The 27880-nt window shown below is 42.0% G+C and overlaps 1 protein-coding gene across 4 annotated transcripts in view; it reads left to right on the plus strand.

Annotated features, from left to right (window-relative positions):
- LOC111868051 (O-acyltransferase like protein) overlaps positions 1 to 27880 on the plus strand; it is a 150891-nt gene that overhangs the window by 111264 nt on the left and 11747 nt on the right. For 2 of the 4 annotated variants that reach the window (XM_033752914.1, XM_033752912.1), the window contains 6 exons: positions 10590 to 10760; positions 19579 to 19811; positions 21487 to 21698; positions 23533 to 23615; positions 24952 to 25145; positions 26327 to 26487. In XM_033752914.1, coding sequence (XP_033608805.1) covers positions 10590 to 10760; positions 19579 to 19811; positions 21487 to 21698; positions 23533 to 23615; positions 24952 to 25145; positions 26327 to 26487 — 1054 coding nt within the window. The remainder of the gene's footprint in view (positions 1 to 10589; positions 10761 to 19578; positions 19812 to 21486; positions 21699 to 23532; positions 23616 to 24951; positions 25146 to 26326; positions 26488 to 27880) is intronic. The other 2 variants (XM_033752915.1, XM_033752913.1) reach the window with 1 other exon arrangement.

A 27880-nucleotide genomic window follows, 5' to 3' on the forward strand; every position in this document is an offset into this window, starting at 1 on the left:
ATAAAAATATAATTATAATATAGTAATAAAAATTCCATGTTGAGTTTTTTTATTTGATCCACTGATTTAACTTAAAATAGTGTAACGTATATTTCACCAAAATGTTATATCTTAAAAATTTGAGCTCCTAGGCAAAAACTAATGCCATATTTGAATTCAGGGCATCAAATTCATATGAAATCAGCTCCAAATACCCCGGCACCAAAACAGCTGTTGGCCTGTGTAATCTATACTATATATTTCCGATGCTATTTATAAGATTGTCTCCGGGAATGAGTCTCCCCGGGAATGTAGCTGTTTGTAAGAGTCTCTCCGAGAATGTAGCTATGTGTAAGAGTCTCTCCGGGAATGTAGCTATTTTTAAGAGTCTCCGGGAATGTAGCTGTATGTAAGAGTCTCTGCGGGAATGCATCTATTTATAAGAGTCCATCCGGGATTGTAGCTATGTGTAAGAGTCTCTGCGGGAATTTAGCTATTTGTAAGAGTCTCTCCGGGAATGTAGCTGTTTGTAAGAGTCTCCCCGGGAATGTAGCTATGTGTAAGAGTCTCTCCGGGAATGTAGCTATTTTTAAGAGTCTCCGGGAATGTAGCTGTGTGTAAGAGTCTCTGCGGGAATGCATCTATTTATAAGAGTCCATCCGGGATTGTAGCTATGTGTAAGAGTCTCTGCGGGAATTTAGCTATTTGTAAGAGCGTGGACTGCCTGTAAAGTTCTCTTCGCTTATGTCTTACTCATCTCTTCCTCCCATCTTCGTCTCTTTTGCTCCTGCTAACCGTCTCTGTCTCATCTATCGCCTTCACCTTGTGCCTTCTTCTTCAGTGACATGTCAAGCATAGCTCTGCATTCAGGTGGTGAGAAACACGAGAATAATTACACAGTATCTCGTATTCTGATTGGTAAAGACGAAGTTATGAATTCGGCCTTGAAGGAAGAAGAGATTTCCTTGGAAATGTCGGTAACGTTTATCGATTTGACGGTTTTTTTTTATGTCCAGAAGACCACAAGGAGTGTGCTATAAATATTTCAGTGATGTGGTCTGTTTCCAAGGACCAATCCATTGGCTGATCAGTACCCACTAACAACAATAAAGCAGTTACGCCATTCATGTTATATTTATTGTTTTACAACGCATTAGCCATAATACAAAATGGCTAACAGATACATGTTTACTGCAAGCATGAGATCTAGAACCAGACAGAGGTTTTTTACAACAATTTCCAGTACTGGTATATTACCACGTGATAGATTGCATGATTCAGTAGTTTTGTTTCGAAACTGTCGTTGTGATTCAGTTTGTTCTGTGATTAACGTAGTTTCTATCTCAAAGCGAGAAAGTAATATTACCATCTTGGTTGTGATGTATACTTCGATAAACACGTCAGAAAGTTTCGGGGGAGATTCAGCCTTTTGTCTGCGGGGTGAAATTATGTTGTTCGTGTCCCAGTTTCTAGAGCTCTGAAATGTCTAAGTCAGAACAAAAATCTGGGCCATAGATCTCGACGAGACTTGGAGCCAAGAATGACTATGCTGGCGAGGGCCAGCAGCTGTTTAATTGACGGACCAATACCGCAGTGTGAGTCTGAAAGAGTTTCTTTTTTGTATGGCTGTTACTGAAATCTATAGATCCGCACGTTTTTCCCTTTCGTATTTAGGCCACCCTGCACATGTAGGTGTTTAAAAAAAGCTAAGCTATTTAATTGCGATATTTCATAATGCACTGGCAAGAATATCGATATATGAGGGATAATCGAAAAGTTGGCTCCGGTGAGCTGATAAGCAGTGAGGAAAAATCGTTATATTCAGGAGATACATAAACACTTAGGCTAATTCTCAACGTAGTCACCGCTGGAATTGAGACGCTTGTATCGCGAAGTAAGTTTTTCTATGTCTTTGTCGAAGAAGTCTGCTGTCTGTGAGGTCAGTCACGTTTTGACACCTTCCATCAACTCTTCATTATTGTTGAAGCGCTGTTCTTCAGGCATGTAAACACGTAGTAGTCGCTTGGAGCGAGGTCAGGGCCCTAAGGAGGGTGTCAAACAATGTCCAGTTGAAATGCTCCAGCAGTACTCGAGTGCGAGCGAATGCGAATTGTCATGGAGGAACAGTACACCGGATGTCAGCAATCCAAGTCCTTTGTTCTGAATGGCCCTATGCAGTTTTTTTAGTGTTTCGCAATACGCTTCTGAAGTTGTGGTTCTTTATTGCATGAATTCCATCATCAGAACTTGCCGTTAGCTTTCCAACAGGCGGGCGTTTGTTTAAGCATTTTTCAGCTTGTGTCGCGAATGTGTGTGCATCCACTGTTTTGACTTTCTTTGGTTTCAACATTCACAAATGAAACCCAGGTTTCATCACCTGTTACTCGTACGATGTGGTTGAGAAATTCATCGCAGTCTTTGTGGTATCAGAAAAAGTCAAAGCCAAAGTCATTTTCTGCATTTTGTGCGCACCCGCGAGCATTTTCGGAACCCATCTTGCGCAAATATTGTGATAGCCTAGTCTGACTGTGATTACCTCGTACAGAAGAGTGCGTGAAATTTGTGGAAATTCACACAGAAAGTTCTGAGACTGAAACGCTTCTCTTTCATGAATGTTTTGGTCAAAACTTTGAACAAGGTCATAAGATAATCACTCAATATAGATGGCCGAACACATCGCTCTTCATGTTCGCCCATATTTAAATATTCTGCAACATTGTCTTACAGTTCCTTCACTCATTACATTTTGACCATAAACTGCGCATAATTCACGATGGATTTCCGCAGGTGTCATGTTTTTAGCGTGAAGAGAGTGGATAGCCGCGCGAATTTCGCAGCTGGCGGGATTATCAGTTTGCAGGACACAATATAACTCTTTCTGTAGAGACAAGAACAAACACTATATGACCAGTTATATGATGGTTTACGAGGCAATGAGTCATGTGACGCTACGTCGCATGCGCGAGCTCTCCCGTTGCATAAAATGCCCTCGTATTATCTGACACGCAGCATACGTCACCACTGCATCAGCTTGAACGTGCAACTGCTTGTGTAACGTGTTCGATGCAACTCATTCTCTCCAAATAACCACTCACGTCAGTGTTACAATTGTGGATGCACATGGCCTTTAACTCGGGGGGGGGGGGGGCTCCATGCTCGCGGGCCTTCCGCCCCCCGCAGCACTCAGCNGGGCTCAAACCTCGCTGTACTGCGACCCCCTGAAGTAATACATAACTGTACGTGACTCACCATCTGTACAAGAAACGGAAGTTTCTTTCGGCATTAACCGGTTGGGCCTTGTAGCGAGACGTAATGTGTTTCCTGTGAGGTACGAACTGAATTCTTATATGTTTCGAATACCTCCACCGTAGTCCTGCGAGTCGTAGGAGGCGACGAATAAGAAACCCGGTACCTGGGGTATAACCAGGCCATCCTGTTCCTGGGGAATATAAATACGGGGACCTGACCCTCCAGGTTGGGGCACTCTCGTATCTGAGACAGTAAAATGTGGTAATGGTTGCCGCGGGACTCTGACCTGAGAATGACTGCGCTGGCGAGGCTCAGCAGCAACTGTAAAATATAGACCCGTCCTCTCGTCAGAGAGGATGTTACATGAAGACTATAACCGCAAGTGTTCAGTTGGAAAACAAAATTACTGGTCGTGAGTCTCAAAGGGCTTGTCTCCAAGACGATCTGATTGGCGATAAACCGCCGGTCTTAAAGTAATTTTGACTCAGACACTAAGGTTTCAGGTTTAGGAATCTGAAGGCTCCCAGAGCCGTTAGATAATAAAATATGGTCACGAGTACCACGGGACTCACAAACAAGCATTACTATGCTGGCGAGGGCCAGCTGCAATTTAGGAGTCATCACGATTTCAGATGTGTGTGTGTGTTGTTTCTTGGAAACAGAAATATGGTCATGGGTACCCAGGGACCTGAAACCAGGATTAACTGTGTTAGCGAGGACCAATAGCAATTTACGCGACCGACCAATAAGGTTTGAATGGTCTGACCCTCGCGTTTCGCAGTATTATTACATAACTGAAGATAATAACAGTGTTTTAATGAAAGGGAAAGTAGGGTGAGGCGCTGTTCTATTGTATTCATTCAACATCCGTGGTGATACGTCCGCGTTTCTGTGCCGTCCAAGTGATGTGCAGTGTCTCGGCTGACAGGTGTGTGAGTGCTTGTTGCATCCTTGTGGAACTTCCGTATTTCCTGTCGTCATGACATTTAGAACTTGTCTTGTCTCTCACGAATGGGAACCGGAGCCACAGTGCTCCTGACATTTTAGAAGAACGCGTGCCGAGCACGATGGCTCAGTCGATAATGCTTCTGAATTTTGAAGAAAGTCGTCTTCTGGGTTTTGGCGCCGTGTATTCTTCGTAGGTCTGCTACTGCTCTCTGCATTCCAAGCCAATTCACCTGCTCTGAAGATGGAGGCGATACGTTCCTCCGAAACGTCTGCTAAAACGAAGAATACACGGCGCCAAAACCCAGAAGACGACTTTCTTCATAGTCATCGCCGTGAAAACCTCAGAACTTACTTCTGAATTTTATTTGGAATGTTGCCAGTTCGAATCTCGGCTGGGACATCGGCTATCATGAGTGGGACTTTTCGTTGTTTTCCTCCCTCCATGCAAGCTCTGTGGTTGTATCTTCAAATAGACTACTTCTACTTCCATTTTATTTTAATTTACTATTTACTTATCATACCATTCGACGCTATGAATTCTAAGTTACTGTCAGCGTTGTTAAACAAACAACAGATAATCTGTAAAAGTGGAAGAGGGACAGACAATGAAGGGGGAAAAGGTAAAGCTATCCCTGTAAGAAGCCGTGGAGGCCCATAGGGCTGTGAGACGTCGAGGCTCCCACATTTTCTAGACAGTCGGGTCACAGATGGCGGTGAGGTCAGCCTTACTGGCCAAAGAAGGAAGACGATATAGAGGAGTAGAATACATTGAGAGGAAGAAGAGGAAGAAAGTGGTGAAGATGACGATGGAAGAAGAAGAGACACAAAAGAGGAAAGAGGAGGAAGTGCTCAACGAAAGAGGCCGAGAAAAAGTTAAATCGGCCCAAAGACATTGAACATAATTTTCTATATACGAGTGACTTTGACGTGACCTTGAAAAAGAATTCGATATTTGCACTGTAGACCACTGTTCGTTACTCAATACCGAACGACACTGCGTTCCGACCGACCAGTAAATCCGGTTTCGATGAAATCGTTATTTCGTGTTTGGGCCACCATAGGCTGTAGCGCTGTTTCCTGAAGATATCGTATTCCTAAATTTGTGAAAATTAATGAAAATCGTTCTAGTAGTTTTCGAGAAAACGGAAATTTTGTGATTTGGGGGCCCATATGAAGGACGGCCATTTTTGGAGCTAGAATGTTGTTATTCAGAAGGTACCGATATATGACCAACTCTTGAATACAGAATTTAATTACAATTTGCGGAACAGTTCGGGCGCTAGAGCAAGAAGAGCACAATTTCCTGGTCAGGAATTCTAGAAACCTTTAAATACGTTAAAATCACAAAACCTTATCGATTCCGTTCATTACATATTGCTTGTGTGACGAAATAAAATATTACCATTTAAAGGCTGCGATGGTTAGTCGCCTTTCTTCCCATCCCTGCGGCTCGGGTTCGATCCCAGGTCAATTTATGTTGGATTTGTGGTGACATAAGTGGGCACTGGGCCAAGTTTCCTCCGACTACTTCGGTTTCCCCTCCCAATTCTCATTCCGTGGACTCAGTCTCATCCCACCCGAAGAAATAAAAATAAAAGTTGCATGCCCCCCAAAGGTGTGCTCCCATGTAGACTTCGAAGATGCTGCATTACCTATAGATTATTTCTGCGGGCCGCCATGTTGGTATTGTTTAAGACAGTTGGAAACCTGTGATATGATCTGTAACGGCACGCCCAGGTTCACAAGAGGTAAGTTATTTCTCTACTTAATTACGACAGCATTGAGGCGTGTGGGGAAGTGGAGGTCAGTATCTGTGGTATATTTCGTATCATAATGTTATAGATGAAATTCAAAGGATTTGGAAGAAAGTCGTTGTAACCTAATCGAGGTAAAATCACGTCATTTGCCTGGATGGACTGAGGAAAACCACAAGAACATTCAGAATAACCGGTGTTCCTGTCGAGATTCGAACCAAGCACTCCAGAATACGAGTCAGAAACGTTATAGCTACTCTATCTTGGCCTCGGACTCTAGAGGTGAGTGGTCAGCTTTAAGCTCCGGCCACTTTGCGAAGAGGATGATTCTAGGAGGCTGGGTGGGTCCCAGAGCCGTTCTGGACGACGTTCAAAAGAATTCGTTGACCTTGTAGGGAATAGGCCCTTCAGCCCCAAAATAATGCCCCGCAGTTAAGAATCGAGATAACAGAGCACCGCAACTGGTGGGTGGAGGGGTTTCCCCTACCAATTATCATTTTCATCTCCACATTAATTATCGTACCATATGACTCTACATTTTCTCGATGCTGACAGCGTCGCTACTAATTCAACTTAAACATATCACGTGAGTGGGCCTCGCCAAGGCAATCCAGTTCTTTGAACTTTCACTGATGATGCAGCACCACAGACATATTAGTTCAGGCATTGCGCAAACAGAGAGCGCGCGGGTGCGTTGCGTAACTGCCTTAAGAGATGAATGTACTTCCCTCGGTTAGTGAAGGCCACTTACTGCTCCTCCATGTTAACAATGTGTTGTAGCGTATAGAGCCGTTGCTATACAACGACCGCTAAATGGGCGGATATAGCAGGTACGTTTTGGGCAACGGCACATATTTCCGCAGTACAAACGGATCAGTGCCCGTTGCCAAGCAGCAGGTTCTTAATAATGCGAGAGTTGAACTACAACAATTAAAAATCTGCTTCCTACGTGGTCCATGCAGATAGGTTATAAGTGAGATGAGGTTTAGAGCTTAATCAGTTCTGTATGGGAGGAGTCTGAAGAAAGGACTTGAGCCCAGAGGTAGAGGAATAGCCCGTTACCAGGAAACGTCTAATAACAGACTGAGATCACCAGACTATGTGGCTTGGTGAACCGTAAAGTGTGGAAATAGCAATACTGTTATAGTTATTTGTAGTTACGACCTGTAAATGATCAATAAATCGGTTGACTAATTCATACCCCGTCTGTAGTCAGTTGTACATGCGAAAGTGTGTACATCTGCCCTCACAGCAACCCGGAAACACGCAAACACTAGACCAAGAGAAGAAACACAGTTGAAATTTTACGAAGTAATAGGAATACTGCCTTACGACGGGCTGATCTCCTGTCCAAGAAGTCATACCAACTACATGTTCCTATCTGTGTGATCATTTTCAGTTGGTATCCATGCTAAACAGTATACATTCATATAACCCACTTGTTTGAAGATGAATGATAAAAATTTACTCGTATATATATTAAACACAAATATTAGCATATTAATATTTTATTTACACATAGACTGTAGTGTTGACGGCCATGTTTGTCCCCGTAATGGTACACAACAGGATGTAAACAATAAACTTCGGAAGAAGTTATTACGACGTTGGTTTTTCCGAAGTGTGGGCTACTCCCCCCCTTGGGAGTGGGGATTGATTTGTTGGGAAATGGCTTGAGACAGTCTGGAAAAGTTATATATTGAAATTGAATTGGTTATAGCTTTCGGACTGTTATATAACATTTGTAAAATCTTCATAAATATTAATTGATAAAAATTTGAAATTTGTAAACTTTAAAAATTAAAAAAAAATTTGAAAATGCTGTTCATACACACACACACACAGACAAGAAAGAAGCGGAGCTATGAAATCTTTGCTACGCTGACGGGGTGCCATAATTTTCGAATCTAATGTGTTAACGGTAACCATGCCCGCCGGAAGGGAGGACAAACCAGTGCCCCTTCTATAGGTCAAAAGAAAACTTTGTTGAAGAAAAGTAGGAAATATATCACATAATAATACAGATTAAACATTAAAGAAGTTAAAGAGATTAAGCACTAGACCATGAAGACGTATGCGGAAGTGGATATACAGATCCACATATTCTTGACCTTGACAATAGTTTGAGGTGGGTGGTCAGGTTCACGCTCTGCTCCTGCAAAAAGATCCCACTCGGTACCAATTTGATCGGCTGGGTAGGCCCCAGAACCGGCCTGGACGCTGTGGAGAGAAAGAAGATCTTGTCTGTACTGGGACTCGAACTCCGACCCCTCGTACGTCCAGCCTGTAGTCAGTCGCTATACCGACTGAACTGTTCCTGCTCTTAAACTAAAAATAATAAAATATATTATATCCAGGATTCTGAAGGTCAGTCGGTGAAGACGGTAATAAGGAACTAGACGTGAGTACGTGTGGCTGCCTCCAGCCAACGCCGATGTGTACATTCCAGCGTAGAAAGTGAGTAATTATCCTGTTCACCTTGACAGTCGCAGTGACCGGAAGCTGCTCCTTGAAGCGCTTTTCCGTTCGGCAGCGGGTATTGAAACTCCAGCAGGGAGTTCGCAGTCATTAAGATATAACACCCGTTGATAATTCAACGGGACCTCTCATAATTTGTCGTATAAGCTTTCACTCATCCACCCAATTTCCTTTCGATATCATCGAATGATGTGTACTGTACTGTACTGTACTGTATGATGGGAGCATCATATATTTGGCCATTTGTAGGTGTTATTCATTGGAGATGCCGTTAAACTTGTCCTCGACGTCTCGGTCGACAACATGCAGGACTCGAAAGGAATGCGGGAGAAAGCAGGGGGAGTTAATAGTACTCGAAAGGAATACGGGAGAAAGCAGTGGGAGTTAATAGTACGAAAGTTTATGTAATAGATGATGAGGCTACCCGCTGAATTCTCAAATAGTCTTAAATTAACCAACTTATGCATTAACTGACAGGAGAACAAATTAAAACAGCGAACGAATTGTCTGAAGCGGTGAAGTTTCTGGTTTATGTCACGGGTTCAAGTCCCGATGAGGTCATTGAATTTTTTTAGTTGACCTAATCCATCCAGCCGCACTAGGCCCTGGGGTTTACTCAGCCTCTAATAGAAATGAGTACCAGGAATTAATTAAATAATTTTCCTGGGGAGTAAAGCACGGCCGGCGCGTAAGGCTGACAACCTTACCGCCATCTTTGAGCTGATTGTCTAGATCAAGGGTCTCCAAACTACGGCCCGCGGGCCACATGCGGCCCGCGATGTGATTTTATCCGGCCCGCGAAAGAATTGTGCAGAAATGCGCCAATTGAACTAATTTTTCAATGAGTACTGGTAAATGTGTTTCCGAGCTTATTGACCTGACATATTATACTGCAGTTCGATGGCTTGGCTGTGGAAAGGTTCTTTCGCGCTTCTTTCAGCTCAGGAATGAAATTGATATATTTCTTACCGAGAGAAACCANACTTCTGGAAAGGGAAGTGAAAAATTGTAACTTTGTGCATATGCTATACTGTGCAGAGTTGCATAAAAAGGGTGAAGCTGAATTTCCTTCCTCGTTTGAAAATTTAGTCATTTCAGATTTGAAGGGAAAATTTCGGAAGCGAATTGCTGATTTGGATGCCAATGCTCAGGAAATTGCGAGTAGATTGTTTAAATTAAATTAGATTGTTTGACTGTGATGCTGCAGATTCCCAGGTCAAATTCAAATGGAAATTATTGAACTTCAGGAAAATTATCATATATTAAAGACAAATACAGGGAAAGAAATTTGATCGAATTTTATAAATTTCTGAACTCTCAGCAATTTCCAAATTTAAAGAAATTTGCTTGTAAATTTATCTCCATTTTTGGGGCGACATATCTGTGTGAACAAATTTTTTTCCAGACGAAGTACATCAGGTCGAAATACAGGGCAAATTTATCCGATGAACATTTAAAGTCGCTACTTGTGATTAGCGTTTCAAAATTTGAACCTCAATTTAATCAGATTTTAAGAATGCAAAAAGAGTTCCATCATTCACATTAATTGTTTTATTATAATTTGTGATGAAAATATGAGCATTTGCTGCTACTGTCTGTTGTCATTAATATACAATAATTTATTCTCACGTACTTTGTATTTAGTTTATGAAATTCTGTGCTTTCAATAAAACTCATATACCTAGAGTTAGTAATTTCTCATTTTATCCGGCCCGTTGAAAGTGCTGAATTACCTAATGTGGCCCGCGGTTCGAAAAAGTTTGGAGACCCCTGGTCTAGATAATGTGGGACCCTCAACGTCTCACAACCCTATGGGCCTTCACGGCCTGGTACAGGGACAGCTTTACTTTACTTTTTTTACTTTGTATTATAGAGGTGCTCGGTTCGAATCTCGGCCGAGACACAGACTGTCCTCCATGCAACTACTGGGATAGTACTCCGATTAAACCGCGACGGTTTCCTTCCAAATCCTTGTTAATTCATTATGCAGTATACAGTCACTCGAAGCCTTGTCTGAGCTACTGAACAAGTTGCAGAATATAACGAATTAAAATAATAAGGAACTGCCTAAAATATTCAACACGTTCCAAAAAGATAAATGTCTTTAAGGTGGGACATAGACCGATGTCATTTGCGGCGAGGGAACGCCCGACATTAAACGTATGTTTTATGTTGTTACAGCAGGTGTCACTGTGACCGACAGCCCGGAGTTGAATCTGGCCCGTCGGATAGTGTCCATCCTACCCCCGTTCACGCCTTCCTCTTCGAGGCGCGTGACAAACGAGCAGTGCCTCAGGGAGAGTCAGTACTACCTCCAGGAACTCGACAACTTCGCGCTTTGGGCACTCAAGAGTGAGTATCTTATTACTATACACTCAAGTGCCAAAAGTCATGGGATAGCAGTATGTAAATTTATTTTTAAGTGGCGCCACCGTCCCTTGACTGCTTGGAAATGCCCACACCATTTCTTTATGATCCATTTTAATATTGTGGCATGTAGACCGGTTTGCTAGGCATCGACCTAGGAATAAGCAACAATACAAAGTAATGACTCCGCAAACAAGCATGTTTCCACGGCAAGAATTCCACTTTAATAAGGACGGTGTTTTATATGCCGTCCGTGCCGAGATGTTATAATCAGGACGGTGAGTGAGTCAGTGAGTTAGAGGACTACTGTGGTTCAGTCGCTGTGAGTCACGGGGACAGTTCGAGAACCCGCCGTTGAAGCCACTACCAAGCAACGGCTAGTGAAGACTATAGTGAACTGTAAAATGTAGCCACGCGCTGTATCAAAGAGCCCAATGAATCGATTCATCAATCCAAAACCCGTCTGTAATCACTCCATAATCAGGTGACAATATTCTGTTATCTACGCCTAGGTTTTCCGAGTGGTCTCTTTCCTTCAAGTTTTCCTAACTAGATCTTATAAGGACTAGTGATAAACACCTCGACAGATCTTGTGTTGCAGCGAAATCGGTCATGTAGGAACAGATTTGTAACATTTGGCCAGCTCGTTAGGACGCAACCTGATAGCATGCCTGCACTTCTGTACTTTGTCAAGTAGTTTAAGTATGTTAATGGGTTCTGTAAACTGCAGTTCTTTTCGTGTAGTAAACGAAGGTTAATGATCAGTGAGGAACATTAGCGCACCATGATGTTTCTTTAGTGGGGGGGGGGGATACTGAGGATACGTGCTTACAAACAAGTTTAAACCGTCTAGGGATACTTTTACTGTTATCGCCAGAGTTGTGGGTCGCTGTACTGAAACACTCACTCTATAGAGCTGAGCCCTTCTTAAGAAGCTGCCAGTTGTCCAGCGACTCAGGAATTTACCAAAAATTTATGGAACCCGAAGGTTCATTACCGTGTTCACAAGAGCCCTCCACTGGTCCCTATCCTGAGCCACATCAATCCAGTCCATACCACCTCATCCTATCTCTCTAAGATCCATTTTAATATTATCACCCACTTACGTTTTGGTCTCCCTAATGGGCTTTTTCTTTCTGGCCTTCCCACCAATATCCTATATGTTTTCTCTTCTCCCAATTCGTGTTAATGTTCTAGTTCTTAGTAGGACCTGTCCTTCATATCATCAGTTTTATCTTATGTTGGGGCGTGAACATTCATAGCGATGATATCACACCAGCGACGATTTAGTATTATATATGATCCTGTCACTACCGAACGCTACACTCTTAACTGCTGATACGATTCTCTTATGTACGAAAAAACTGGTACCCAATTCATGCTTTTAATTCCCCTTTCCATTGAAAAATGTATAGTCTCCTGCTGGTGCGATGCCACCTACATCCCATCTGACTTCCTGCACTCCCGCTAAATGTAGGTTATATTTTGAGATTTCTTCTGCCACTTCCCTGAGCGAACCTGCCCTATACAAACTTCTGACGTTCCAGGCACCGAATGTCATGTCTATTTTCTTTAGCCTAGGCTGCTTATCCAGAGGATCCATCCAGGTCCGAGGCTTTGTGTTCACTTTCGTAACATGATTATTTTTTTACGGTGAGGATTTGTTAGCCCATCTCCCAAGCTGGAGGACCACCCCTCGTCGGCTTTCCGCCACTGCTTATTCAATATATTCGCAGCTACCCTCAATATCTGGAGGCCGTGTCCTGCATCCGCAACCTGAGGACGCCCCATGCCTTAGTGACAAGTTAAAAACAATTTTAGTTTATAGTCTTAATATTTTGAATATTTCCGTCGTAATTTACAAAATTTCTGTGGGTGGGGGAGCAGCGGCAGATGTCTAGCCTCCGACACACCGGCGCCCATGATGAGGGACGGAAATAAGTGGAACGTGCTTGACTCGAAGCTGCTTTTAGGCTGAAGAAACGCAGCTCTAATGAGTAAATGGAAAAGGTGCCTCAGCTGCTCCACGTGACAAGTTCTGTCCTACGGTTTCGCAAAGAGAACTGGTAACAGTTGCCTATCAGCATTGCCAACTATGTCTTCTCGGTGTCTCCTCCTCATGCAACAATAGTTTTTGAACGAATTAACGGGTTTTCGTTCAATTTTATATGCCCCAGTTCTACTAAAATTTTTCATGATAAAATTCGAAAATAATATTGGACACATTATGACATAGGTTCTCACAGCGGTAAGTTAGATGAGCACTGTCATTTTGTATATGTAATTAGGAGTTCACCGACGTTTCGGACAAACGAATTGTCGTCTCCAGACCAAGCTTGCAACCAATAAGAAACCAACACTATTCTGAGCTTCTTGGTGGTTACATGTGTAGTTAATTTTTCATCCCTGAAGATGGATGTAGTACGTTTATTCGAAACTTCAGTGAACTTCTAGAGGATAACAAGGTGTAGCGCCCCAGAGTATGGAATACTTTTCACTAACGGATGCTCTGTATGAAGTGTAAGTCAGATAAAATGCCAGGTGCAGCCAGATATAGCAATTTTAGTAGGGATAGAAATTTTCGACGATTGGCACTTTAGGGTTAAAAAGGGAGTAGAGTATAATTATGTGTGATTAAGTGGACTCGTCTGGCTCAGGATCTCGTGAACACGGTAATGAGAATTTTGGTTTTATAAACAGACGGTGAATATATTGACTGTGAGATTCTCAACAGGAACCTTTTCCATGTTGTTAAAATTGTCCTCGTAGAAGGGTATAAACTTAAAAAAAACCTCCGTGGCCTGTAGTCCGCAAGCTAACTATACCGACCGAGCGACCGCCGCTTGTCGGTGAAGTTAGTGCTGACTTTAGCGGATAGAGGGTGTCGCGTGGTTAGCGCAACGAGTATCCACGGCCGTTAATCCCGGTTTTTAGACCGGAGCCGCTGTTTCCTTGAAATAACTCGGTTATCCTCACGAGGCTGAGTGGACCCCGTTCCAGACCCACTACTTCTCAGAAAATCTGGTAGCACCGGGAATTGAACCCGGAACCTCTGGATGTGTAGCCGCTAGACCACAGAGGCGGTCCGTAGAAGGATGTACTTAAACGAACTGAGACTTGGAACGCGTTCCCACCAAGGACACGCTCCGCTCCCTTCATTTTTAGCCTTCATTAGGCAGTACAAGAGACAGCAAGGCTAAATTTAACGTGTGCAGAGTGAGAAATGTATGGGACATACACGCTTTGTGTTAATTTTTCAAGTAAACAGAGGACTTCTCTGGCCAAAACTTATGACTCAGCGAGTTTCATTGTTGATTCTTTTTCATATCTGCCTTTCCAATGAATGTTTCATTTCGTGTTGATGTTTCAACTATCAGAAACCTCGTTGAAATGTCAACGGAAAATTGCTGTGGGTGTCGCGTCATTATCATTACTGAATTTGGAACTATTCTTTTGAGGAAACAGTTTATACGCTCGTAAAAAATATTTTCCTTACAAGAACAAACTTCTTAAAAATATCTAAAGTCTAAAACTAAAGTCCGTGGCCTGTGGTCCGCAAGCGAACTATACCGACCGAGCAGCTGCCGCCTGTCGGCGAAGTTAGTACCAACTTTAGCGGATAGAGGGTGTCGCGTGATCGGCGCAACGGATCCCCACGGCCATTAATCTCGGTTTTATAGACCGGAGCCGTTATTTCCTTGAAATAACTCCTCAGTTATCCTCACGTGGCTGAGTGGACCCTGTTTCAGATCCACTACTTCTCAGAAAATCTGGTGGCGCCGGAATCGAACCCAGGACATCTGGATCTGTAGCAAGGATCACTGACCACTAGACCACAGAGGCGACCAGTATGAGGTCAGTCTTACGAGTCGGCCGCCCTTTACCGACAGGAAGACTCCTGGTACTCATTTCTGTTAGAGGCTTAGTCGACCCAAGGGTCATTAGTACGTTTGGAATGATTAGGTCAATTGGGAAATTCACTGACGTCACCGGGGATCGAACCCATGTCCCTTTGGCTTGTGGTGTAGTGCCTCGAGCAACTACGCTACCTCGTGCCCCCTCCACGTAAGATGTATGATGATAAATTATTCGAGATAGCTCAGTCAATAAGTTGCTGCTAGCATGGTGAAAAATGAGGTTCGTTTCCCAAGAGTGACAGGGATTTTTCTCATTGTATCTCTACCGGAGATCTTTCCCAGGATGCAAAGCGGCTTGAGCGTGAAGCCTGTCACTCATTTTCAAGCCCAAAGTTAAACATGCCAGAAAGATTTACGTCCATTCCCCCATATTCCCTAATCACATGTGCTTGAATACGGGGACAGTTTTCTTGTTTTTCGGATTGTTATACTGCATGGCTATGGGAAGTACATTTCTTATAAATAAATATATTCGTCCTTTGTAGTAACTTTGTATGTATGTGTGTAAGGGTGCTTCATAAAATTCGGCCCGTGCACTGCGACCTTCGATGATCTATTGTGCTCCCGCTTTGAATTAAGCCTTTATTAATCCTACACTTAGAATGAAATGTAGGACTTTATTTATGGGGGCGTCATGGAAGTCACTTGGTTCCATGAAGAACTGACCCAGGCGACGAAATCTTAAGTAAGCTATGGCCTCACAGTCACACAGGGTGTGTGTTGCTGATTCGTCTTCTTGTAGGCACCTTTCACAGGTTGGGATATCTACCAGTCTCAGTTTGAAAGGGTGTCCATTTAGGTGGAAGTGTCCTTTAAGTAATCCTACCACCCATCTTAACTGATCTCTCTTTAATTTTAACAGGTCCTTCGTTCTTCTGGCAGAGGGTCCTGATATAAATCCCTTAGCCTCTTTGAGTCCAATTTGTAGTAAGCTTGAGGAACTTTTTTTATTGCTAGTGGGGCGGGACTAGTCCCTTGTACTGCGGCCACTTCTGGCCTACTGTACCAGCCCCAGATGATAGGTGAGGGTGATTGTGGAGCAATTGGTGGAATGAAGATTGGCAGGGGAAACCGAAATACTCGGAGAAAAACCTGCCCCAGCGCCACTTTGTCCACCACAAATCCCGCTTGATCGAACCCGGGCTGCCGCGGTGGGAAGCCTGCGACTAACCGCTTGAGCTATGGCGCGGCCCTTGGGGAACCTTACTCAAGAATGTTCCAGATTGACAGAGTGAAAGCTTCCAGGAATCCGATAAGATTATGTAACCGAATTCTTATCACACACATTTTGTAGGTACTTGCAGACTACTGAGCTCTCTTGCTGCAAATTTATCCACTTGTTGGCCATGAATAAAGTGGATTTTATTATAGGCCAGTATGGCTGAATGCGTAAAATGCCGGACAACGTTCAGTGGAAGTTCTCCTGCATCGAATTTGCACAGCAACCTAGACGGTGATACTGGGTCACAGACAGACGGACAGGCGTGTTCTCAACATGTCATTATCTTTCTCTCTTTGCAGAAAACGCCAATGAAACGTACGAATGTATAAGCTGATATTTAGGTTTTAACTACAGTACATTGGCAGCCCAGTGTAAGGTTTCTCATGTCAAGATCTTGCCTGAAGCAGGGAAGTTAATCGGCTCCTCAGACATTAAAGTAAAAAGTTAAAGCTATCCCTGTAACAGGCCGTGGAGGCCCATAGGGTTGTGAGACGTCGAGGGTCCCACATTTTCTTGACGATCGGCTCACAGATGGCGGTAAGGTTGTCAGCCTTAACGCGCCGGCCGCCCTTTACCTCCCAGGAAGATTCCTGGTACTCATTTCTGTTGCTGAGTCGACCCCAGGGCCAGAAGCTATCGTGAACAAAACAGCAAGGAAATCTATACAGTGTTATATCTCATATGGCAGAGCTTTTCGATTAAATAATTTATATATATATATATATATATATTTAATTCCTAGTGGGGTGGAACTAAGTCCCTTATACTGCGGCCACTTCTGGCCTATTGTACCAGCCCCAGATGATAGGTGAGGGTGATTGTGAAGCAATTGGTGGAATGAAGATTGGCAGGGGAAACCGAAGTACTCGGAGAAAACCTGCCCCAGTGCCACTTTGTCCACGACGAATCCCACTTGACCAGACCCGGGATCGAACCCTGCGACTAGCCGCTTCAGCTATGGCGCAGCCAGCTTTACCAATACGCCGATCTGCCCAGTTGTGTAGAGTTTAAGAATGCGTGGAGCTATACCTCCATGCCCGATATACTGAACTGCACTTCGCCGTTCTTGTGTATGTATTGTTTCATATAGCCCCATTGCTGGGCAGCGACCACAATATCGGAAGATCATGTTTGCACGGTAAAGTTTGGAAACATCAACAGAGGAACGGTGTTTTCTGTGCGGTCCATGTTGAGATGTTCAAAGCAGGATATTTAGTGACAGACAGATAGTTGAGAGTCGGCAGTTGAAGTAATGAATTAGTTGTGAGACAGTCGCCAGCCTGTAAGAACGTGAGCAAGGAAACAGGGGACATTGTTGGGATCCGTCACCAGGCAACGACTTGTGAAGACATAGCGAACTGAGAAGACTTATTGTACGAGTATATTGTGGCTGCAGTGTGTAACTTAGTGAGACCGTCGTAGTTATTTGTAGTTACGTTCTGTAAGTTTTCAGTAAATTCGATTACCAATCTAAACCCCGTGTATAGTCACTACATACACGTGACGGTAAGATGTAGTTTCCGACGGCTTCTGCATTGTTTGACCTTTTACGTCATCTGTTTTGTCTGCTCTGAGCTTTCTCTCGCAAGGTACTTCAGCCATCTTGTACGGAAAAGCGGAGAGAAATATCAGCTAACGCGATACTGCAAATGCTGATGGTCAAGAAATACAAGGACACGCTGGACGGTAAGGCGTCATCGCTTTCTTCCGTGTTTTGCGAGAAAGATCCTAACGAGAATCTGTGGAGCAATACAAACTGGTGGGGTCTGGCGAAGACGTTACAACGAAGAATTATATTGTTTATTTAGACTCCGTCGCCTGTAGTTCGCAAGCGAACTATACCAACCGAGTGACCATCGCTTGTCAGCTTTAGTTTGTGCCAAATTTTGTTGATAGAGGTTGTCACTTGGTCAGCACAACGGATCCCCACGGCCGTTAATCTCCGTTTTCTATACCGGAGCCGCTGTTACCTGAAATACCTCTTCAGTTATCCTCGCGAGGCTAAGTGGACCCCGTTCCAGACCCACTATTTCTCAGAAAATCTGGTAGCGCCGGGAATCAAACCCGGGACCTCTGGATCTGTAGGCAGGAACTCTGACCACTAGACCACAGAGGCGTTCGATAACGTTGATATAATTAAAGGAATTAAAACAATAGATTGAGATGGGCAGGACAGTTTGTAAGAAGGGAAAATGAAGAAAAATATACCAAGAATGAGATGGGTGGTGTGGAGAAGGATTTGAGGAATTTGGGTGTAGTTAATTGGAGAACAAAGCACACGAGACAGATGGCAGGACAAAGTTTTTAGAGCAGGTCAAGACCCTCAAAGAGTTGCAGTGCCAATAATAATAATAATAATAATAATTCAGTTCGTGTTTATTTACGTGCAAAGTTAACAGCACAGAGGCCAATTACAAAGTGAGCACGAGTATGTTGAAAGATACAAATATGACTAAAAAACAAAATACAAAATAAGACAATCTGTGTAGTGGCAGTACATTAATAAAAATGCCAAGAAAAATTGAAGTTAGGGTTAACAGGCGAGGAAAATAAAATAAGTACATTTCCAGTGGTTACGCCATTTTGTGGCGAGAAAGGGCAATGCAGGTACATACACACATAGAATAATAATAACAGAAATGGATATGCCATTGAAAGAAAAACTGGGACTGTCATGAACTTCATTACGTAATTTTAACAATTGTTTCTCAACGTAAAACGCCTGTTCGGTCCACACACTTCCGCCATGTTTCACATGTTTTCATGAATACGTCACAATAGAACTTAGCGTCTTGTTGACGTCACCGCATTATGACCGGTGTGTGGGTTGGGTTTGAGACTATAGAGCCTTGAACCATAGGATGAGCCATGAATTACAAAGGATTTGAAATGAAGTGGCCGTGACGTAATGGAGGTCTTATCACGCCGGTTTCCTGCAGAAACGAAGGAAAAGCACGAATTAATTTAGAAATGCCGATGCCCTGGCCGAGGTTTGAACCGAACACTTCTCGAATGCGAGCTAAAATCGTTAACAGCTACAACCACCCACTGGGCTCTTATCCGGATGTCTGTAAAACTTTTACATGAAGAAACTTCGAAAAGCACATAGAAAACTTGAATGTTTATGGTGATCATAAAATACCTCAGTTTCAGTAAGTGACTAACTTAATGGAGCTGAGCCCTTCTCAAAAAGCCTCCAGTTTTGCAGCTACTCAAGAATTTCCTAACATTTTATGGGACCAAAAGTTTTGCCGTGTTCACAAGATCTCTCCACCAGTCCCTATCCTGAGCCAGATCAGTCCATACCACCCCACCCTATCTTTTTAACGTCCATTTTAACATCCACCCACCTACTTCTTGGTCCCCCTAGTGTTCTCTTTCCTTCTGGATTTGCCACCAATATCCTATAAGAATTCCCTTTTTCCCCTATTTGTGCTACATCTCATGCCCAGTCACCCTTCTTGACTTGATCATTCTAATTATACTTGGAGAAGAGTACAAGTTATGAAGCTCCTCATTATGCAGTTTTTCCCAACCTCCTAACAGAGCCATCAAAGTAGCAAATGACACTAGACTTGACTGAAAGGTTCCGACCACGAAAGTACATCAGTAGTTTGGAATAATACTTTTGTGTGTTGGTGGCACTGAATATGTTTGTCTACAGTGCATGATTCGTCGGCGAAGTTACCCTCGGGAGTGCTGAATGGTAACGTTAACCAGTACGGGGATATTGACCAGTGTCTGAGTGTGAGGGCGCCCTGGCTGGGTGGCGTCATCAAGGGCCGCTACTGTCTCACAACGTCAGTCCTTAGTCTGTCGGATCCTGACCATCCTGTACTGCGGCAGGTTCAACAGCTGCTGCAGTCACACTCGATGCTTCGCAGTGAACTTGATGACGTGAGTGGGTTCATTAATTCTCTGCTGATGGTATCCAAGTCCATGAAGAAATTTCGCTTGTATTCATATTTCTTTAGCGAAACACAGGCTACGGGCTGGACGCCATTTGCAAGAGATTCATGTCTTCTCCACAGCGTCCTGACAACCTCTGAGGCCTACCCTTCCTCCTGCTGAAATGGGTACAGGGGCGTTTCCTCTGACCAAATGCGGCTGCAGTATGAAGACAACCCTTACTATCCAAGGTTAAGAATGAATGGAGCTATACCTATATTCCAGTTAAGCACAGGGAAAATTTTACCTCTTGTCTTTTTTATGGACTATTCATTAGGTTTTCCAAAAATGTCAGTTTTGAATCTGTGCAGTATAGTAGCCAGAGTGAGGATAGCTCAGTCAGTATAGTGATGAGCTGGATGGCCTGGGTTTCATTCCTGACAGTGCAAGATTTTTCTCTTCTTCACATCGTTAAACCCCACTCTGGGGTCCTCCCAATCTCCTGTCCAATGTTTACTAGGAGATGTTTCCCCAAGGGGAAGTGGCAGGGGTGTGACATTGACCTCCATCTAGTTCTGAGGTCAAAAAAGTTGGAGCTATACCTCCACTCCCCCATATGTCTTCATGGCACAGTGCTTAATTAATTAATCACAGGGGCATCCTTACCATTTTTACACTACAGCAACTGCTGTTTTTTTATTGCTAGTGGGGTGGGACTAAGTCCCTTGTACTGCGGCCACTTGTGGCCTATTGTACCAGCCCCAGATGATGGGTGTGGTTGATTGTGGAGCAATTGGTGGAGTGAAGATTGGCAGGTGAAACCGAAGTACTCTAACTGCTGTTTACTAGACCCATTGAAAATAAATTTCTGTTTACATTAAATTGAATTTGTGATGAATGGTGAATCCATAAGTCTTTCTTTTACAGAATGGATATGCTCCTTGAAAATTACTCTTTGAACAAAAATGTATTAAATTATATTTCATTTCATTTCATTTATTCAGCATTCCATAAATCCTTACATGGTTTTTTCAAAACACCACGGATATAGAAGTAGTCAACATGAGTAAGCATAATTACATACTGCATCACATTTGTGCAATGTCATAACAGTAGCCATATGTAAATATTTACAAGAACATGAATACATGAACATGGATATATGAGATATATGATCATAAAAATGATTAAAAACTTGTTTGTAAGTAAAATATTCTGAAGGAAGCCAGATAATGCAGATAAACAATGACATATACTGAAGCTCATAACTGTAAAGCTTATGTTTAATCAGAGAAGTGCATCTCAATTTTATAAAATCAGTGCCATGAAGCTAAGGCTTACATCTTCTTAAGTGAATGTCCAGGAAGCTTCTGGGTTGTAACACATGTAGTCTAGCAGAAACTAACCATTCAGAGGAATGTGGAGCCTTCATCTTCAGAGTAAACCAAGCAAGTAACTAGTAGGAATCAGAGCTGAGAACAGTACATTCCTTTGAAACATCATTGAACTTCTACCAAGCCACACATCATTGCATTCCAGAAGACAGCACTCTTCATAGACACTGATCTGAGAGCTTAAGATCCAACAGCTTGTTTTAGTGACCATGTTCTTACTCTTGTTATATCACATGATGATGGGGATTTACCCTGTACTGGGATTGTGACATGGTCTGCATGTGTTTTAGCCAGGACACCGTGTTCCTCGTTTCTCAGCTATCCACTGGGCTTTGTGTGTTCCTGCATCTTGCAATGCTTCGGATGTCCAGCTAGCTCTTGCAGACATATTGCAGAGACACACTGAGGGCACTGGAATTACTTTCAGAGTCAGGGTCACTGCTGAGATGTGTCAGACAAAGGATGACAGACTCCATCTGCCCACATCCACACTAGTTGTTGGGTAAGATATTAAATTTCCTTTTCAGAGACTGAAAGTAATTAATTATTTACTAATTAACATTCTGACAGAACAGCTATATAACTGAACAGGTTGGCATGTGAGGTGTAGTGATTCTGGCTTGTATGAGGGTGGGTCAGTAAATAGGTTACAGATGGATGTCAAATGTAAACATGTGATATTTGAACCGGGGAAAAAAACATTAATTTCTCGACTTATCCTCCATCAATCTTGATAAACTTGCTCCATTGCTTTACCAGCGTTTTGAAACCCAGAAGTCTTCTGTCTGTGGTCTCAACCATTTCTGCTCCTCCCTTGCAACCTCTTTGTCATCAGTGAAGCATTTGCTTGACAAACACTTCCCACTGTAAACAGGAAACATTTATTTATGAATATCCTTTGCGTTGGATACTTTTGCCCACAGAAAACGCACAACAAAACGCTTTTCAGTAGCGTACACCTCAAACATGGTCTACTTTTTTTATTACTGTAACTAGCCTCTGAACATGTGCGTGCACACCTGCTACCTAGACTGTCATGAAGCTGGACTGTGCTGCTACCTAGTGATACACATAGAGAACTTATTACAGCCATTAATTTTTTTATTTTTTTATTGCTAGTGGGGTGGGACTAAGTCCCTTGTACTGCGGCCACTTCTGGCCTATTGTACCAGCCCCAGATGATAGGTGAGGATGATTGTGGAACAATTGGTGGAATGAAAATTGGCAGGGGAAACCGAAGTACTCAGAGAAAACCTGCTTGAGCGCCACTTTGTCCACCACAAATCCCACTTGACCAGACCCAGGATCAAACCCCGGCCACTGCGGTGGGAAGCCAGCGACTAAACACTTGAGCTATGGCGTGGCCTTTCACAGCTGTGTTACTTGTATTTGTGACCTGTGTACTGACTCTCCCTTGTATTTGGGAGGTTGTAGCTAGGATGCCAACTATCCTGGCTGAAGGTTTTTGTGGATTTTTCCGAGTTCCTCCAGGCAAATGTCTGATACTGCTTAGTGCCAATAATTGAAGGCATCATTAATTAACTTAACTATTTTACTCTCTTGAAAAATATATTCTTCTGGGTTGAAAGGCTATGTAGTTCAGAGACAGCTGAACATTTTCGTGCTTGCTGCCTGCTTCTGTTGGTTTCTTGCTTTGCTTACTCTTCAGCCCTGAAGATGGAGGCATTATGTTCCTCCAAAACATCGAGCTGTCTCTGAGCTACATGGCATTAGAACACAAAAAGTAGGTGTGGGACTCTTACCAATAGTTTTCACATGATTCCAGTATGCAGCCACATAACCATAAAATATTGTAAATTACATATCAGTTCATAAACAAACTTTTTCATGTACACCATACTCATAAATCATAAATGAAGTGTATAATAGAGGAAAAGTAAGCATAATAAACTACAGACAAGGCCATTGGCAATATGTTGTCATCAGTAATCAGTTTCTCCAGTTTTATATGTTTGTTTACTTTATTTTTTACTGATGTTGTATGCCACCAGGATTCTTCCCAACATGGGCAGCCACATTTCCAAGTTGTGGGGATGAGGAAAGGGAGCCAGAAAATGCAATATTCTTACAAATTTACATTCAACTCACTTGAGACTATACTTTTACTGACTGGCCTAGAGGACTCAAGATACCAGAATCATTTTTTAAAAAGTAATTTTAAATTTTGGTGTTAATATTTGTTATATTTCTTCTTTTTGTCAATTATGCTTTTTTCCAAAAATCAATCAATGGGCAGGTGTGCAACTCCCCCCACCATGCATATACCCATCGTACTGGTTGTATTTTAATCCAAATTGAACCAATTTATCTTTCAGTGCAGTATTTTTCATGATAGCAGCTCTTGCAGTAGTTGCAACAGCATGTGATCCAAATTGGAGGTCTCTCGAACAAACATTAAGTAAGTGTGTTTTATGAAGTGTCTTATATAATCCTAAAATATCTCTTTAATCCAAATCAGGATATAAAATGGGTTTAAATCAGTTTAATGCCATCTACTTAGTATCAGAACAATTGAATCTGAGTCAGCTATTTCCACTACCTTAGGACTTAATCGTTCCAAACAGTGGTACATGCAGGAACATTCATGAGTCTGCTTTATAATAATTCCTCTTTAATATGCATTCATTATTGCCTGGACATATCCACTGATCTGGAGCACCCATTTTTAGAGGGTCCCAAATTATAATCCTGAAAGCAATATGGATACAGCTATTACTTTATAAATCTTTGAGACAGTCTGTGATATTTCTCTTATCCTGATGCCTTCAATAGCCCTTAGGAACCCTTTCTCAGCAGCCACAATTTTTCCTTCATCATCACTGTGAACAATATACCAGTGCTTGTACAGCCATTAATTTATAAGACTTTAATACAGTCTCTGTTGCTACTATTTGGTTGTAATATTAATTTACATCATTTGCCTTCTTAAGAAGGTGCCCCAGTTTTAATTGCATATAATTATGTAACTACACAGCAAACATCACTGTGTTTTATTGTGTCTGAGTTAAGTTAGTTGAGAAAAACGCTTTACTTTGCACCAGCATGATGAATATTTTCTGGTGTTCTAACAGGCTTCTTATTTATTTTTTTTAACTACACCCTTCTTGTAGGATTTGATGTTCTCACAGCAGTGGCTATGAAGAGTACTATCTTCTTGGTTATAACACCATGTAGTCTGTTGAAAGTCAACTGACATTTCGGATGACTTACCTACTTGCCATCTGCATTCACACCGTTATCTTGCTCAGCTCATTCAACCCTGAAGATGGAGGTGATAGTCACTCTGAAATGTTGGTTGATGTTCAGCAAACTACAAGTCATTATATCCCAGGAGATTGTGCAATTTACACGCCTGTTATTATCAGTCACACTCCCAGTCCTTTTATACTTGTTAACTAATTTGTTCATTGCAGACCTGCTCGGTGCTTTTGTTCACTCCAGTTTCAGTCGGATTCACATTGAATCCAGATAACACCAACAGTCTGTTAAAATCATTTTACTGTAACCACAAGCAGTTCTATTGAGTATACCATCTTGAGCATTCCTACTTGATGGCATAGCTACCAAGGGCAACACAGTCTCCTTAGACAACTGAACTCAGAGACACGAAATACACTGATGTCTGCTGCCTGGATAGGTAATTGTATGCAATGAAAACTAGAATGTCTTTTTCAGAAAGACGCTGTATATATAAACATGCAATTACTACTTTTCTTTAATTACTGATCCCTAAGGCACTGGGAGGAAGCTGATGCAGGCATTCTCTCTGCGCAAGAATGTGCTGACACTGTTCAGCCTCTCAAGATCACCAGACGACATCGAAAGTGTTCATGGAGTTAGAGCAGTCAGCGCTCTCTTGCTGCTGCTGGCCCACAAATCAATGGCTCTTTTCTTCAATCCTTACATGAACAGGACTGTTATGGCAGAGGTAACCACTTTTCTTTCAGAATTAGGTTTTCATATTCTCTCAGGTATTGAAAGTATATGATAAAACTGGATGAAACTCTCAAGAATATTTATTTATCAGAGTGATGTCCAGAAGTATCACAAGAGTAAATGCATTCAGTTTTCATGAAAATGAAAGAAACTTGCCTGGTATGATTTGGCCTGATTTCACTGGAGAAACATCAGGCTCTTATGCCTGAGCCCACTCTCACAGAAGAACTTTACAGAGTACATGTAGACTTGTTTGTATAATGCAGTCAGAATTACAGCTTTAAAATATGCCATGTATTTTAAGGGAAGATAGAGAAACAAAAAAAAAATCTAACATTTTAATATTACAGTGCTCCCAACCAAAAAAAAGGACACATCACAAGACACAATACACACAAAATATAAGATGAACGGCTCCCATAGTGGAAGAATGACGTAGTATGCGATTTTGAGTTATGACTTGTAAGATGATGGATATTAACAAATTTTATTATAGTTAGTGAAGAGTGTGCATTTTAGATAATTTTATAAACGACACATGATGGTGAGCAATGTAATAGCTTGACGTAAATAACACACCTGAAGATGGCACAGTGATGCCGAAACATGTAGTGAAGTGACATGTGAAATTGAGTGCACTACAAGACGGCCAATATACATATCATGGACGAGAATCAGTGCAACAGGACGCTAAAATACAACATTATAAAATTAAAATCAATAGACTGGAAACACTTACTGCCAATTTTTAACATGATACAACTCCCTTACATCTCCCTACAACTGTTATTTTCTTAAACTTCTCGATAGTAAAACCCATGATGAATTGATTCTTCTGTAGGTGAATCCAGCAGACTCTTCTGTTCAATCTGGTGGCAAGTTGGCCAGATCTCATTTGTGGATGACAGCATGAGAAGCAGTTTCATTGCATCATTTCTTCATAGAATTGTTTTGCTAGATGGTCAGCTAGAATATTGGCTGGGACACTGACTATCCTGGGGCTTTTGTAGTTTTCTCAGTTCTTTCAGACAAATATCAGTATAGAACTTTAAAATAGGCAGAGATTGTTCACTACCATCCTGACATTTAATGCAGTGGAGTCTCAAGTACTGATAGCATTGTTAAATAGACACAAATAAAGAAAATATTCTTAGGATACTGATCTTATTGCAGGATCTGGGACGTTCATGGACTTCCTTTGCAAGAGGTGCATGCATACACACAGATCCATTCATCATGATCAGTGGCCTTCTGACATCCTACTCATTTTATAAAGAACTGGAACATAAGAAGAGGCTTGCTGTTCCTCGGGAATATTTATCCAGACTTATGAGGTATAATTCAAAATTTACAGTTTACTACTTCAAGATGAACTTTCACTGTAGTTATGAAATTCAAGGTTTTCACTATAGTAAATATTAAGATTACAGTATTCTAGGATGTAATCCCATAAAGTGTGGCAGATAAGTACCAAATTACATGACATCATATTCCAGAAAAGTATAATCTTCATGTTAACTATATTTCTCTGTTATTCTGTATGTCACACAGATACAATAGAAGGTGTTCAGATAAGCATAAATTATGGATTGGTGGAAATCTGATACGAAGACATTATGTCATGTCATGTTAACGTATTCACTGTAACAAATTTCTCAGTTATCTTTGGTCTTTGTAGCCTGTGATTCATGGTTCATGAAGAAAATTGATTTGTGGCATCATACACTGGCTCTTTGACCCCTAATATTTAAATCTTTTCAACCAGTTCATGTATTATCAACAAAATATATATGAACATATACCACTGCCCATCTGTACTTTTTAATTTATTGTTAATATTGAAACCTGATGGGGGTGTGTGTTGAGTCTGCTGTGGAATTCTGTCTGGCATACATCTTTACAAAATATGCAGCATGAATTAAGATGTTTTTTTTATTTCTTTTGATTGGAGTGGTTAGAGTATGAAACAGTAATGTGGCAGTCATGTTCAATGTCTGTCTCTTTGTTTTGTGGTCATAATCTTTTCTTTTCCTTGGCACTACAGCCCCAGTGGACCTAGGCCTACCTCCGTGAACTCCGTTCACTTTGGTTTTTCTCGATCTTACACATACGGTAGGACTCCTTGGGTGAGTGATCAGCTCGTTGCAAGGCCTCTACCTGTAGACAAACACAGAAAAACGCACACAAACATCCATGTCCCGAGTGGGATTCGAACCCACGATCCCGGCTTCCGAGCGAGCAAAGACAGTGCATGCCTTAGACCGCTTAGCTACCGTGACTGGCGTGGTCATAATTTACATGAACAAAACTGGAGGCACATAGAATTTTGTGTGTAGAGATGGGGTCATAAACATACCTATGATTCTTAATGGCACCTTTGAAAAACGCAAGCATCACAACAGTGCGGAACTCTGAGATTCTTAGGCATTCTTTATAAAGTAAAAAGGAATGCCTTATGTGGAGATCATGTCCATCTATCCATGTAGTTGCTATATAGTATCATTGCCTAAACCAGCGTTGGCCAACCTGATACATCTCGAGGGCCAAATTTAATTTATAGAAGACCATCAGGGGCTAGATACAGCGTTTCTTTCAGAAGAGTGGTCGGGGAGTATTGCCCCCCAAACTGAATCAGTCACAGCCCGTGTGAAAACAAGTGCATTTAAACCTATGTATTTAAATTTTACGTTGCACCAATAATATTAAGCCGATATTGAAAATTTCACC

The sequence above is a fragment of the Cryptotermes secundus genome, unplaced genomic scaffold (assembly GCF_002891405.2).
Source record: "Cryptotermes secundus unplaced genomic scaffold, Csec_1.0 scaffold815, whole genome shotgun sequence".
In the NCBI taxonomy this organism is placed as follows: Eukaryota; Metazoa; Arthropoda; class Insecta; order Blattodea; family Kalotermitidae; genus Cryptotermes; species Cryptotermes secundus.